This window comes from Thamnophis elegans, chromosome Z, assembly GCF_009769535.1.
Source record: "Thamnophis elegans isolate rThaEle1 chromosome Z, rThaEle1.pri, whole genome shotgun sequence".
Lineage (NCBI taxonomy): Eukaryota > Metazoa > Chordata > Lepidosauria > Squamata > Colubridae > Thamnophis > Thamnophis elegans.
In genome coordinates, this window is record NC_045558.1 from 21783006 (window position 1) to 21796053 (window position 13048).

At 38.2% G+C, this 13048-nt stretch overlaps 1 protein-coding gene and 1 long non-coding RNA gene across 6 annotated transcripts in view; one reads left to right on the forward strand and one right to left on the reverse strand.

The window, feature by feature from the left end:
- Positions 1–7902, reverse strand: part of WAC (WW domain containing adaptor with coiled-coil) — a 74558-nt gene extending 66656 nt beyond the window's left edge. For 2 of the 5 annotated variants that reach the window (XM_032237924.1, XM_032237926.1), the window contains exons 1-3: positions 7283–7709; positions 7091–7127; positions 5201–5396 (exon numbers count right to left, since the gene is read on the reverse strand). In XM_032237924.1, the coding sequence (XP_032093815.1) occupies positions 5201–5396; positions 7091–7127; positions 7283–7323 (274 nt within the window). In that variant the 5' untranslated portion in view covers positions 7324–7709. The other 3 variants (XM_032237925.1, XM_032237928.1, XM_032237927.1) reach the window with 3 other exon arrangements.
- A 286-nt stretch (positions 7903–8188) lies between these two features.
- Positions 8189–12029, forward strand: LOC116522857. The gene is made up of 3 exons (XR_004257006.1): positions 8189–8304; positions 8391–8469; positions 11395–12029. It is a non-coding gene; the product is annotated as an uncharacterized LOC116522857 (long non-coding RNA).
- Positions 12030–13048: the final 1019 nt, after the last annotated feature.

Sequence of the window (13048 nt, forward strand, 5' to 3'; positions counted from 1 at the left end):
AGCTTTCACAACTGTATATTACCACTGGGGAAAGTATTTTATTTTTTTCCTTGTAATTTAATGTCACATTATTTTTCAAATTGTTTTTCATATTGTGTCTGAATTAGTCATTGCCTTCCTCTATTTTATTAACTTTATTTTTGTAGCCCATTGTCCACCTCAATTCAGAAAGCACTGAAAGCACAGCATGTCCATTAGGACTATACTCCCACAATCACCTCTCCAATTTCAGTCATCATCTACAATGTTCCAAAGCACATATTTCCTGAAGCCAGATCAAAATGTGAATTGTAATGTATCAAAATAACAATTTCTTAAACTATTGTCTAAAATTGGAATCGCTTGTTTAGAATGTTTCTCCAAAATAAAATTATAGTAAATTGACATTTTAAGTGACTACTTATTGTCTAGACATATTTGCAGGATTGTAGTACTGACCTTTAAAATATTCAATGACTTGATCAAGCAAAAGTCAGTACTGGCAAGGTATGCATTAGAACTTATCTCAGCAATTAAGAGCATTTTAATATAGTACTGAATTCTAGCATATCTGGAGGATCCCAATTTTTAAACAAGCCATTTAAAGGATATAATTTATTTTTAAAAATTATCGAGCATTTACTTCTATATTAATTGAATATATACTGTACATTAATGACTACAAATGTTATGTTGAATATATTCAATTCTATAAAGTAAATTGTTTAACTTCAAAACAGAGTAGCAACTTCTTATTATAGAAAGTTACAAAGGCGTTGAGATATAAATAAATAAATGAATTTATTTATTAAATTTCCATGCTGCCCTACAAGGTAACTCTAGATGGTTTAAAATTACAGAAATAAATGAAAAAGTTAAAATATTAAAATGAACCAACATTCAAATAGTAAAAACTGTGCTAGGACCTTGCCCTCAAGAGCCAATAAATAGATGGGATGGGGATGAGATCTTATCTCATCGCTCACCTCCAGTGTTTTGATACCTTTTCGAAAAGCCAAAAGGGAGGGATAAGTTCTTACCTCCAGTGGAATAATGCTCCACAATATCAAGTATCATCTGGACTAAATTCATCTCCCATCTAATTACATTTCTATATGTATCTGTCCTTATCCTGTACAGTGCCGACTAGGAAAGACTGAACAGGATTCCAAAGAAAGAAAAAATAAGAACATTCCAACTTCCTGGTATCTCTAGTTCAATCCACTGAATCAGCAAAACCCACCATATAGCCCCCAAAAGTTACTTGGAGAATGAAATTTTAACAGCTAAAACTTTAAGAGAAAGTAAAATGTGCCCTCCTATTAAGGTAAATGGTAAAGGAAACAGAAATATTCTTATGGTTAATTGAACTGACAAGTTAGTCATTTCATTTTTTTAAGAAGTCTCACTGTGGACATTAATAAAAGTTTGGACTTATTGGTAAATAAATTGTATTATTTTCTTCTGAAATAAATAATTCTTATTGATTCACAAATTAGAAGCAAAGTATAACATGATATGCCCACAATATTATTTACATAAACAAAATATTAACAGCATTAACTTTGATAATATAATTACATATGTTATGTTGCATTATAATACTATCTGCAACCTAGGTGCTAGATTTGTAAATATCCCAACTATCTTCTTATCCTCTGATGAGCAAATGAAAAGACTCGTAACAATGAAAGTAAGCTACACTTATATCTGAACAAATATATTGGTTCACACAAGAGATTTACAGAGAATCAGTAAAAATAAAAGAAATCAAAGTACTGCTCAGAGGGAGATAATTTGACTTTGCTTATTTTAATCTCCTTCACAAGATTTTGGGTACAGTTTTAAAAAGTATTGTCTTTAAATATAGCTGCATTATAAATATACAAAATATAGTAGCTTAGAAATTGAATTTCAACTATGAAAAGCTAATTTAAAAATTCAAGTCCTAAATAATTTAAATTTCTTTTAATATTCAATTATACATTAAGTCCTAGTGTTGCTTATTGTAAAGTATAAGATTGCAACTATAATTCGTAACTATACTTGGAATCATTACAAAGTTTCTGCTACCCAGCTAAAGGACATGTCAATTAAAAATATTCTGGTTTATCTTATTAAAACAATTATATTTAAAATATAAAAACTGCTGCTGTCCATTAGTGAAAAAATGTTTAGAACTTAGAACACTGGAAGGAATGATTTTATTAAAGTAATTAAGTCATGAAAAGTTATACAAAAATCATTAAAAAATTTCAACTTGTAGCACTTTACCATATATTTGATGATACTCATGGTCTAAAGGTAGTATCAACACATTTATTTATTTTTCTTTATAGACAGCCAGTATGGTTAAGTCATAAACCATCTTCAGGGACCTCAGAAAAAAGTGCGTGTGTGTGTGTGTATGTGTATGTGTGTATGTATGTATGTATATATACATACACACACATACACATACATATATGTGTGTGTGTATGCATATGTGTGTGTGTGTGTGTGTGTGTTATATTTGTGCTGATAAATAATAAATAATAATTGGGGCATACCAGGGGTTGTGACACTAAATATATATATTTAGCAGGCAATAAAGCACAGGTTCGATTCCCAGTAAGGGTATGGCTAGCTGATGAGAGCTAAATAGCTTGAAATAGATCTATACTAGTCTCCCTTTATTTATTTATCAGCACAAATATAACAAATGTAACAAAAAGGCAACAGTAAAAAATATTAGGTTTCTGTCTGGATGGTCTCTTGTGACGAGCCGAAGGACAGACAATGGAAGTAGTGATCTTCCTCCCATATCTGGGCATACCAGGGGTTGTGACTTTATATATATCGATAGAAATTTTTTTTGACAGAGATAGCAAAACTTCTGGAATTAAAGGAAAAAATGAATTCAGTTTTGCTTCCACATGGAGGCCACTTATGGAGCTTATGCTTAAAACAGAAAGCAGACAATTTGATTTTAGGTTTGTCTTTTTATAAAAATGGCTAAGTCATTAATTACCTAAAGCAAAGAGTTGAGGATGTAACTATATTCTGTATTCTACTGAACCCAAAAAAAGTTGGAACATGCAGTTTTTTCTTTCTTTTTACTTTGCACCTCTCCCCTTATCTTTCCCTATCCCTTTATTGTCTCTTGTATTTTATACTACAATAAACTTCAATTAAAATGTATTTTGAAATCAAAGATTACAATCTTTGCAAATTATTTTCAATACAAATATTCTGAAATATCCCTTACCTGAATACATGTTGAATATATTCATCAAACCCAATTGTAAAAGAACTCTTACTATTATTACATCTAAAACTTTATATACATAAAAAAGTGTTTATGGAAATATTTATGAATTTGTAAAGCACAAATAACTATGCCAATAAGCCAAAGTGTAAGACAATTTACAATGTGTAAGTTTTAATGTGTAACATTAATTTAATTTATCCTATTTATAAAAACCCACTATACAATATGACAGTATTACCCCTTTTCTTAATTTTTCTACAACCCTAAATATTTGAATGTAGATGAGAAAAAAATCCTTCAGGGTTGAATGGAGGATTTGATGCCAAGACTTACAAGTTACAATATTCAGTCAACTACACTACTAAATGTCCACGTCCATATGCAGACATAGTTTCCTGAAAGCTATGAAATAGCATGTTAATGTTTACCTGTTTTCAATATTTGTAAGCTGCTCTGAGTTGTATCTAGACAAAATGGGCAGCACACAATTCAAATAAATAAATAAAACCTCCAGGTAGGAATATTTCACAAGTCTGATTTTATTTATACTTCTAAGGTAAACAGATATAAAAATTAATATTTTCAAAGACCGCAGTAGCAAAATATCTAGTTATGCCACTGAAAGCATATTGAAGTTTCTAAATCCTAAAATCTTTTCAACTTCTAACATATAATAAGACTCATTTAAAAGCCTTTATGCTCCTTTCCTGTTTATTTTTTTCACTCTTGTTTTCCTGCTTTCCACATGTACCCATACATCTCTATTCTAGGAAGGAAAAAAACCAGTAGTTTACACAAACAAGGAAAATTGTGTAAGTTACCTGAGTAAATTCACCATAACTTAACTACTAGTGGAAAGCCAGTAATTTACAGAATCCCAAACTAAGCCTACCCTTTTATTTAAATTATATTATAAAATGAAATCTATATACGTGCCTTATTTTCAGATTAACCGTAATAAATTGTCTTTTTTGACATACATATAAATTTGAGTTGAAAATTGCTTAAACATAGATCATGAATGCTTTAATGAAGCAATAAGTAAAATTTAAAAATAGTAATTAAACGTTCTACTGAAGAATTCAAGAAAATCTAGTAAGAACAAAAACCCATATCTAGATCATTGCATACAATATAGAATGCTGCCATGTATCTATACAATAAACCAAGCCTAATGATGAAAAGAGCTTTGTAAAGTTCTCTTTACTTTCAAACAGTTAAAGCAGCAGGCTGAAACAAGGTAAGAGTCCATGTAATAGATTTACCATATTTATTTCGGGTAGCACACCTTCATATACAAAGCAGTCAGCAACTCTGTAGCATGCTGTCATATTAAACAATATGGGGTCCTTTGTCCTTTCTGAGCTTGTTTGTTTACTTGTAGATATTTGCTAGTACTGATATTATCTAGTTTGCTAATAAAACATCTGCAAGAAAACAGCAAGCTCAAAATGCACCAAGAACCCCACAATTCAACCCTGTGCTACAAATACTCTTCTATTGATAGTAAAAAATATCAGAAGAGTGTCCCAAAATAATGGTTAGCATGCTTTTTGAATTTTCTACATTTGTAAAAAGCTTTTCAAATAGCCAATGCTATTTTTATTTATTGGCTAGTATGAGATGTAATGTGCTAATATATCTTGCTACTGGATTTAGCCAATTGTCAAAGGAATTCTATAAAAGTAGCAATTTAAACATACTTAACATATATACACAAAATAAGATGGAGATTTCAAAAATTACAACTTGTCAGATCATGTTTCTTAAATATAAAAAGTCAACAATCTGCTTATGATGAAGATGATAAAAATAAAAGTACAGTGGGAAGAATGATTAAAAACCTATTTCATTGTTATGCAGTGTATATGTATTTTATGTACAGCAGTGTTATGCAAGCTAAAATAATGGTGAGGCAAAATTATTTAAATATTAAAATCATAGTTGAATCAAAGGTTAAAGGAAACTCACCACCATCCCTCTCTCTAACTCTATGAGTATGAATGGTTTTAGCTTTATTGTGTCCACTATTGTCACTGTATTTGTTTTCAGGACTATCGGATCGCCGCAACATTTTGTTTGGCGGTGAAGGGTCTGTGGCGTCTCGCATCTTGTCATGCCGATGATCACCACCACTGGGGTGACTCTTTGATGTGTACTTAAGAGCCTATAAGAAATTTTAAAAAAAAGAATTTTAAATGAGGCATTATACCTAGAATTTACAATAGATGCTTTTATTATCAAGATTTTTAAGTTAGTATCTGACATTTAAAGTATATACGTAGGCATATTCTAGATTAGTATTATTTTTGGACACAATCTCTATGCTATATCACCAACAGTTTTTCAAACAACTCAATTCAAAACAATTCAAAAATAGTTTGCGTTGCAGCTGTCAAAGCAATCTGCAGATCTACGTAAGAAGTTATTCAGAATGTGACCCAATACAGATTCTGGATGTTTGATTTTTATTTTCTATTAATGAACTCTACCACTGATCAGGGAATCTATTCAAAATAATGCATTTAAAATTCTGACTCTTAATTGAGAGAGATAGTAGTCTGTACACCAATATCTTTAATATATTGTAGAATGTTCATACTTCTAGCTATTTAAGACAGCAAACTTTTCAAACATGAATGTAATATATTCATGATCTTCTCCTTAAAACACAAACCAGTTTAAGAAATAACACTTCATTTTATCATTCCTAGATGATACTGTGGTAAGAGGCATTCCATGATGATACTTTGTCTCTATAAAAAGCTTATTTTTATATTTTATCCAAGTATTTAATTTTAAGTATTTCCATTTAATTTTAATCAATAAGATCTTATTTGTGGAGAACAATTATATATAATTATAATAAATATAATTCTGCAATTGTATTTTGCAGAAACAGAGGTTCTTCAAGACTACGGATTCAAAAAATTCTCAAAGACTATGCGTAGGTATATAGCAACTGCTGCACCTGTACTTTCATGTCAAAATCACTTTGTGCTGTATTGAGTGCAACCTAGAAAGCAGCTTTAGTTAGCAGCTCTTCATCTCAATTGTTTTGGAGTTTACACCTTTTTGCCTAGTGGATGTTTACGTGGGTTAGGTTGTTACCTACTACAGCATCCAAATATTAAGCTCTCCTTGATACCTGGCAGTACCTTTAAGTGTCATGTAATTATTTTTATCCCATTCTCCCCATTCTTTGGTAGAGCAAAAGTGCAGAGCAGAAAAGGCACAAGTACAAACCAAAGTTGTGACACACTTTCCCAGGAGACTCCAACATCTGCCCGAATTCCTTCACCACCACCCAATTTGCAAGGTCTTATATGAATAGGATTGAAGAACTAGAATTCCTCACGGCCTCCCTCCCCCCCCCCACGCCCCCTTACGGGTCTGGGGCCCAGGGTCCTTTATTGTCTTAGGGAAAAGAGTTCCTGTAAACAGCTGTCCTCTACATTAGACTCCAGCGGAGCTGCCTTAGCGCCATCCCACCGGTTTCCTACGGAGGGGGAAGGAAAGGGGAAAAAAACCCCACAAAGCCGTCCTCCCGCCCCGCATTGGGCCTAGGCTCCGTTTCCCGGCCCCGCCAAGGCCTTCGCCGCTGCCTCCTTCAGGCGCGCCGCGCTTGGCGAAGGAGTCTCAGCCGCAGCCGCCCCCTCCTCCTCCTTCTTTCCTCCCCTCCACCTCCCCGGGGCCGACCGGCCGCGCGCGGAGCGAAAAGGGAAGGGGCGGCTGGCGTGCGGCCTTGCAGCGGCGGCCGAAGCCTGCGCTCGAGTAGTTTAGCTCGCCCTCCCACACTTTAGTTGCTGCCGCCGCAGGGCCTCTCAATGTGGGGACTGCGGCGGGCGAAGAGGTCGGTACCTGGTAGGGCTGCGAGTCCCCCTTGCGGTCGTGACAGCTGGAAGAGAAAAAGAGAGAGGGACAGAAACGCAACGTTAGCGAGCGACCGTTACTGGCGGTTGGCATCGAGGGCCGGGGGGGGGGGGGGAAGGGGGGGGTAGGGCGACATAGGCGCAATCGGGGAGGGCGGGACGCGAAAGGGGTATTATTTACCCATCATTGAGTCTTTGCTGTTTCCTCGCATACATTACCATCAATGCCCGGCCTGTGTGAGAGAGACTGAGGGGATCAGGAGGGCGCGGCCGGGCCACGGGCGCCGCCGAGGGGGGAAGGGGAAGCAGCGCTCCGACCGGGAACGGGGAAGAGGAGGGGAAGGGAGGGAGGAGGGGCGGCTCGGGCAGCTCGGCTGTGAGAGGAAGCGGCGCTCACGGGCCCATCTCCTCTCTCCACACCCGCGAGGAGAGGCGGCGCCGCAGATCACGCACACAAGAGGAGCGCGGAAGACGACGACGTCCCCGCCGCCCCCGCGGTCCGCCTTCGCTCGCCCGCCGCCGCTGCTGCCGCCGCCTCCCCCCCTCCCTCAGCCACTGCTCCCAACACTACCGCCGTCCGATTACATCCGGGAAACTGGGAGGCCACCGCCTTCGCTTACCGTCGGCTGTGGTCGGCTCTTTCCGACCAAACTCCTCCCCCCCCCAATGTTGTTTTTTTAATATCAACCTTCCTCTTTCTTAGGGCCTAAGCCCCGCCTACCTCCCCTCACAGATTCTGAGCGCCTCTCTTCCGAAAGGCATCGGCGTTTTCCGTTCAGTGCCGGAAATCCCTTGCTTGTGCTCGCGCTCTCGGCTCCCGATTCAGAGTCGGCGCCTTCGGAAAACATCGGAGATTTCCGTCAGGCCGACGGCCTCCGCTTGGATGCGATCTCGGTTTTTCCCGGCGCTAGATGTTTTCCCCCTCGGTCTGCCGATCTGCTGTTCTTTCGGCTGTTTCCGTAAACGAAACGACGAACGCCTCCGATCGGCACTTTCCGTGACTCTTGTAAAAGCTACTCCCGAGAACGCTCCAAAGTGCCGCGAGCAATCCCTGGCCACTGATTGGCTGAGGCCTCTCCTCTCGTTCGCCTCCCTCAACTTTAAATGCGTTGCCTGCGGGAAAGAAACTCTGCAAGACGGAACTTCGAGAGGTCAGAGTGAGTTGCGGCTCGGCTGAGTATGGTAAAGTGGTAACGCCTTTGGGTAAGAGTTTGGCTTTATTTTCTCATCCTAACCCGGGACCTTTCTCTGCGGTTCTGTCCTCATTAAAGTGAGTTTGTTTTTTGCAGCCTTTGGGAAAACCGCCTGCGGGACGAGATTAAATCGAAGTCTGAAAAGAGACGCGTTGCAGCTCAGCTCGTTCGAAAAGTAAGTCCTGGTGGGTCTGCAGCAATATCTGTTTGTGGGGGTGGCAGGCATAACTTGGCGAGCTTTCCGTGCATTGCACTGCAACTAGAGTCACAGGTCTCCTGTGAGCAGGGGGTTGGACAACCACGGTCGAGCAGTTTAATGCCTCTACAAGACGGGAGTTGTAATCCAAGGAGTTTTTGATACACGGGATATTTCAAACACCGGAGGCTCCTGAATTTTAGCGGGGCTGCTCGCGAAACGTCCGCAAAGAGCCGCTGGACGCCGGCAGCGCCCCGCGCACAAGCCATGGGGGAGAGGATGAATTCCTGGGCACCTGACTGAGGTCCCACTTCTTGGAGGTTTTGCTTTGGGGAGAGGGCGGGGGAGGAGAAAAGAAGTAGATACGCGGTATCCTTGATTTTAAGCAGTGCGCAGGCGCGGAGATAAAGTTTCTCAGCTGCGCCCCTGCGCCGGAGCTCCTTCGCGGTTTCTGGCGGCTCCTCCGAGGTACCCGGTGGACATTTCGACGGAGCCCCTACAGCGCCCGAGACTGGCAGCCAAGCTATCCTGGGTGCGGGGTTGTCGGGGTCCAAGAGCAGGGAGGCTCGGCCTTGTCTGTGTTTGCAAGCGCTCTGGTCTTCCCTACTGTCTGCTGAGAGGACAACCGGAGGCGAGAGGGAAAAGGGGGCGGGTGTGGACCTTTGCTCACCTATGTCAGTGGCCAGAACAAGGAGGCCCATGTCTGACCACTATTGGGCAAACTGTACTGTTGCTAGTTTGCTTCAGATACAATTTAAGGTTGTTGTATAGTAAAAGGTAGTCCTTTCACCTTAAAACTTGCCAAAATGATTACACCTTCCAGACCAAAACATATTTTTCCTTATGCTTTTCTCTCTCTCCTTGCCTCAAAAATAGTCAAAATTAAAAGTGGCTCCTCTGGGTGGAAGATTAAGTAACAGCATGGCAGAAATTGACTTACATTGACTTACAGCAAGGTTCATTCAGTGATGGTTTAAAGTTACAACAGAACTGAAAAAACTGGTTTATTACTGTTTTTCACACAACTGTTTTGTGACCTGACAAACAGAGTTAGTGGGGAAGCCAGATTCACTTAACCATGTTACTAACTTAACAGCTGCAGTGGCTCACTTAAGGAATGTGGCAAGAAGAAGTTGCAAAATGGGGTAAAAGTTGCTTAACAAATTTCTCACTTAGGAACATAAACGGCTTAATTGGGGCCATAAGTCAAAGGCTGCCCGTACTTCCAGCAGCTTCAACCAGCTGTGCCAATGGTGTCGGATGATGGGAATTGTAATTCAGTAGTATCAAGGAGGTCACAAATTCTCTTCCCACTTAGTTAGCTAGCAAGAGATCTGTGCTCATGCCCAAAGAGTAGGTGGTAGTAGCATTTGCCCAATTGTGGATTGTGTGCCTGTTGTACCTTTCCTAAATCATGAGGCCTTATGTTCAGTCCCTCGCTTCATGGTCCTCTCGGCTTAGACTACTGCAGCACACTCCACATGGGACTATTCTTTTTTTTTTTTTTATAAAATTTTTATTTTCAAAGAAACACACAAACATAACATAAAAACCTCTTCAACTGCATAAAGTGTGTCGATTGGTTACAAGGTATTTCTGCGTCCTTTCCATAGTCATTTCTAGCATAATTCTTTGCAATGTTAGTCCCTTCATATTGGGCCATTTTTCCAGATTATAAACTGCCATTAAAACATCCCAGGCTTTTGCTAGGTTTCAAACAAATTCAGTAAAGTTTTTCAGGTCAAAGCTTTCTCTTTCCTTCAAAGAAACACCTGTATAAACAAGATGTTTTCCATTGACCCTTTCAGTAAACGAAGCCAGTAGCTTTGTATTATCAGATGTTGCCAAGCCTCTAGATGGCAGTGTTTCATCCTTACACAAGAAACAAAAACCACACAACCAAAGATGGCGGAGAAATCAACTTAGATGGAAAAACAGAAGTTTAATTCACCTTCACCAAAGGCCTATGAAATGCTAGTGCGACATTTAGCTTTGGGGAAGGAACATTCTTGGACTGCCATATTGATCATCTAGAGCTGGCTGGGGAATTCTGGGTCCACAAGTCTAAAGTTCCCAAGTTTGGAGACCCCTGATCTAGAGAATACTTGATGGGAAAGGGTGACTTTGAAGGGTTTGGTTCCTCAGGCACTTATAGGAATGCACAAATTGAGGGAAATTGTTTAATTCCAGAATAAATAACTTTCTTTGGGACATTCTGCCATGATGTTTGAATGAAATAAAAGTCCAGGCAGTTTCAAGCAGGATGTGATAGTATGTATCTCTCACATCTTCCCCTTAACACTGAAGACACATTTAATTTTGTTGTACGAAGTGCAATGACAAAGTAAAGTAAACTAACTACCAGCATGTCATATTTTATCTCCAGCTGCCAAGGACTATACATGGTCTACACAGTCTCAAACAGACATACACACACCACACATATGTTTCAAACAATATCTGTTTTCCAGAGATTTGAGAACATAGTTGTATTTAATAGCCAGTATAAAACTACAGAACAGCTTGGTGACTCTTAATTTGCAAAGCATTCAGATGCTTTATGGGGCAGGAGGGCAAGTTTCTTTTCATTGCTTTGGCTGTTTAAATGATTTTCTTTTATTATATGTCAACAAGCACTTGATTGCATTCTATACTCATGCAGAATCAGTTACACTTGTAACAATTCAGATTGCAGGCTTAATATGAATTGTTAAATTAATGTGGAAGCACCTCACGTGTCAAAATTTAAAGCAGAAATGGGATCCTTGGAAATTTCTAAAACTGGTTTTCTCCATCACCTTTTAAGTTTCTCTTTCAGTTTGTCTTCATATTAAACCTTATGTGTACAATGTAGGGTTGCTATGATAACAATTTTACTTTCTTTTCTTCCTGAAATGAATTTAGGAAATTGGTGAGGATATATAGCCAATAGAAGAAAGCACCCTTGTCTTCCAAAGAGGATAAAGTCAGCAGGATGGCTCAGCAGGGAACTACTCTCCAGGGCTGCAATAATGAACTTGTGAAGTATATGGAAGAGTTGTGCATGCAAAAGACAGAAGTAGACGAACAAATTGCAAAATTGATAGCAGACAAAACTAAGATTCAAAATGAAATTGAGATGTTAACCATACAACTGGAAAGTATAAGTGAAAGTTTACTTTGGAAAAATGCAATTCAAAAGAAGCTTGATACCATTCTTGCTGAAGGAATATTCGCATATGACAAGATTTTGGACAGTTCTAAAATATTGTTAGATGTCTTGAAAAAAGAGATAGAGAATTTAGACAAACTGATAGCATTGAAAAAGATATTCAGTGAATCAATGACATCTTCCGAATCTGACTAAGCCAATGTTAACACTGGGAAACGAATGGGTTAAGAAATGCCATCTTTTATTTTTCTATTATTTGCTTTATTAAATTATCTTTATTAATGGGTAAGGAAAGTAGTTTTCAAATAATATGTAGAAATAAAGCATCTGAAAACTCACTAAGGACAAGCTATTGAAAATGAAAGGTTACTCAAGTTCTAGAATTATTTGTCAGATAAAAAGGTGAGGACCAAATATTTTTATTTTCGTTAAAATAAGATATAAGTCTTATAGCCCTGTTCCCAGTAAACATGCAGAGGTGTAAATTGAGAATGTAAAGTGGGAGAGTAAGTCCATTTTTCTCTTTCCACATTTAATTTATCTTATCCCTGGTGGATCATAGTTAATTTTTCGTTCTGTGAAGGATATCCCCAAACTTTGTTTGTTTGGATAATGCTGTACCATGTTTAATGTGGTCTGAATGTGAACAATTTGGTTTGTTCGAAATGAAGTATGACTTAAGTTGTTAAAATTTGTAAGCCATGGTTAATGGTTTACTGTAATATGGGAATATATCCAATGCCTGGATGTGCAACAGTTTAATAAATAAACTATTTAATTTATTAAATTTATATCTCATCTTTATTTTGTACAACTCCTACTCAGCCTCTTTTTGTGTCTACTGGAGGACTAAAACTCTAAAACAATCACTCTGTTACTAGACCAGTATCTTAACCTCCCACACCAGACTGACGTTTTTGCCTTAAAAACATCAATTTACTATATAGATCAAATGAAGCAGTTACATAATTGTTGATTTTATTTTCAATTTCTAAAACTTTACTAACAACAACATGCTAGTAACACATAAGTGAAAAACCTCTGATGCCAATCTGAAAATGCTTGGTTGAACTGAGTTTTAGGGTAATATTAAAGCACTGAGTTCTTAGGATTTACATTTGTCAGTTTCATTCATTGTGGTTTATAAAACTAATGTGATAATTCCTGGTATTATTTGGAAAAAAAAGATACAAACATTTGGTCATTTATCCACTCTATAAACACACTCTCAGCTTGCATAAACAAGTGTAGGAATAAAATGTCCTTATTCGTAAGTATTCTGGTATTCTCTCCAGGAAGTTTGAAAAAATTGGGTTAACAATTTTATTAACAAAACAAGGTTATGCAGAAGTTGCTATGTTTGATTATGGCAGCTGTTAAACATCCCTTGAACATCCGGAGAGGAAA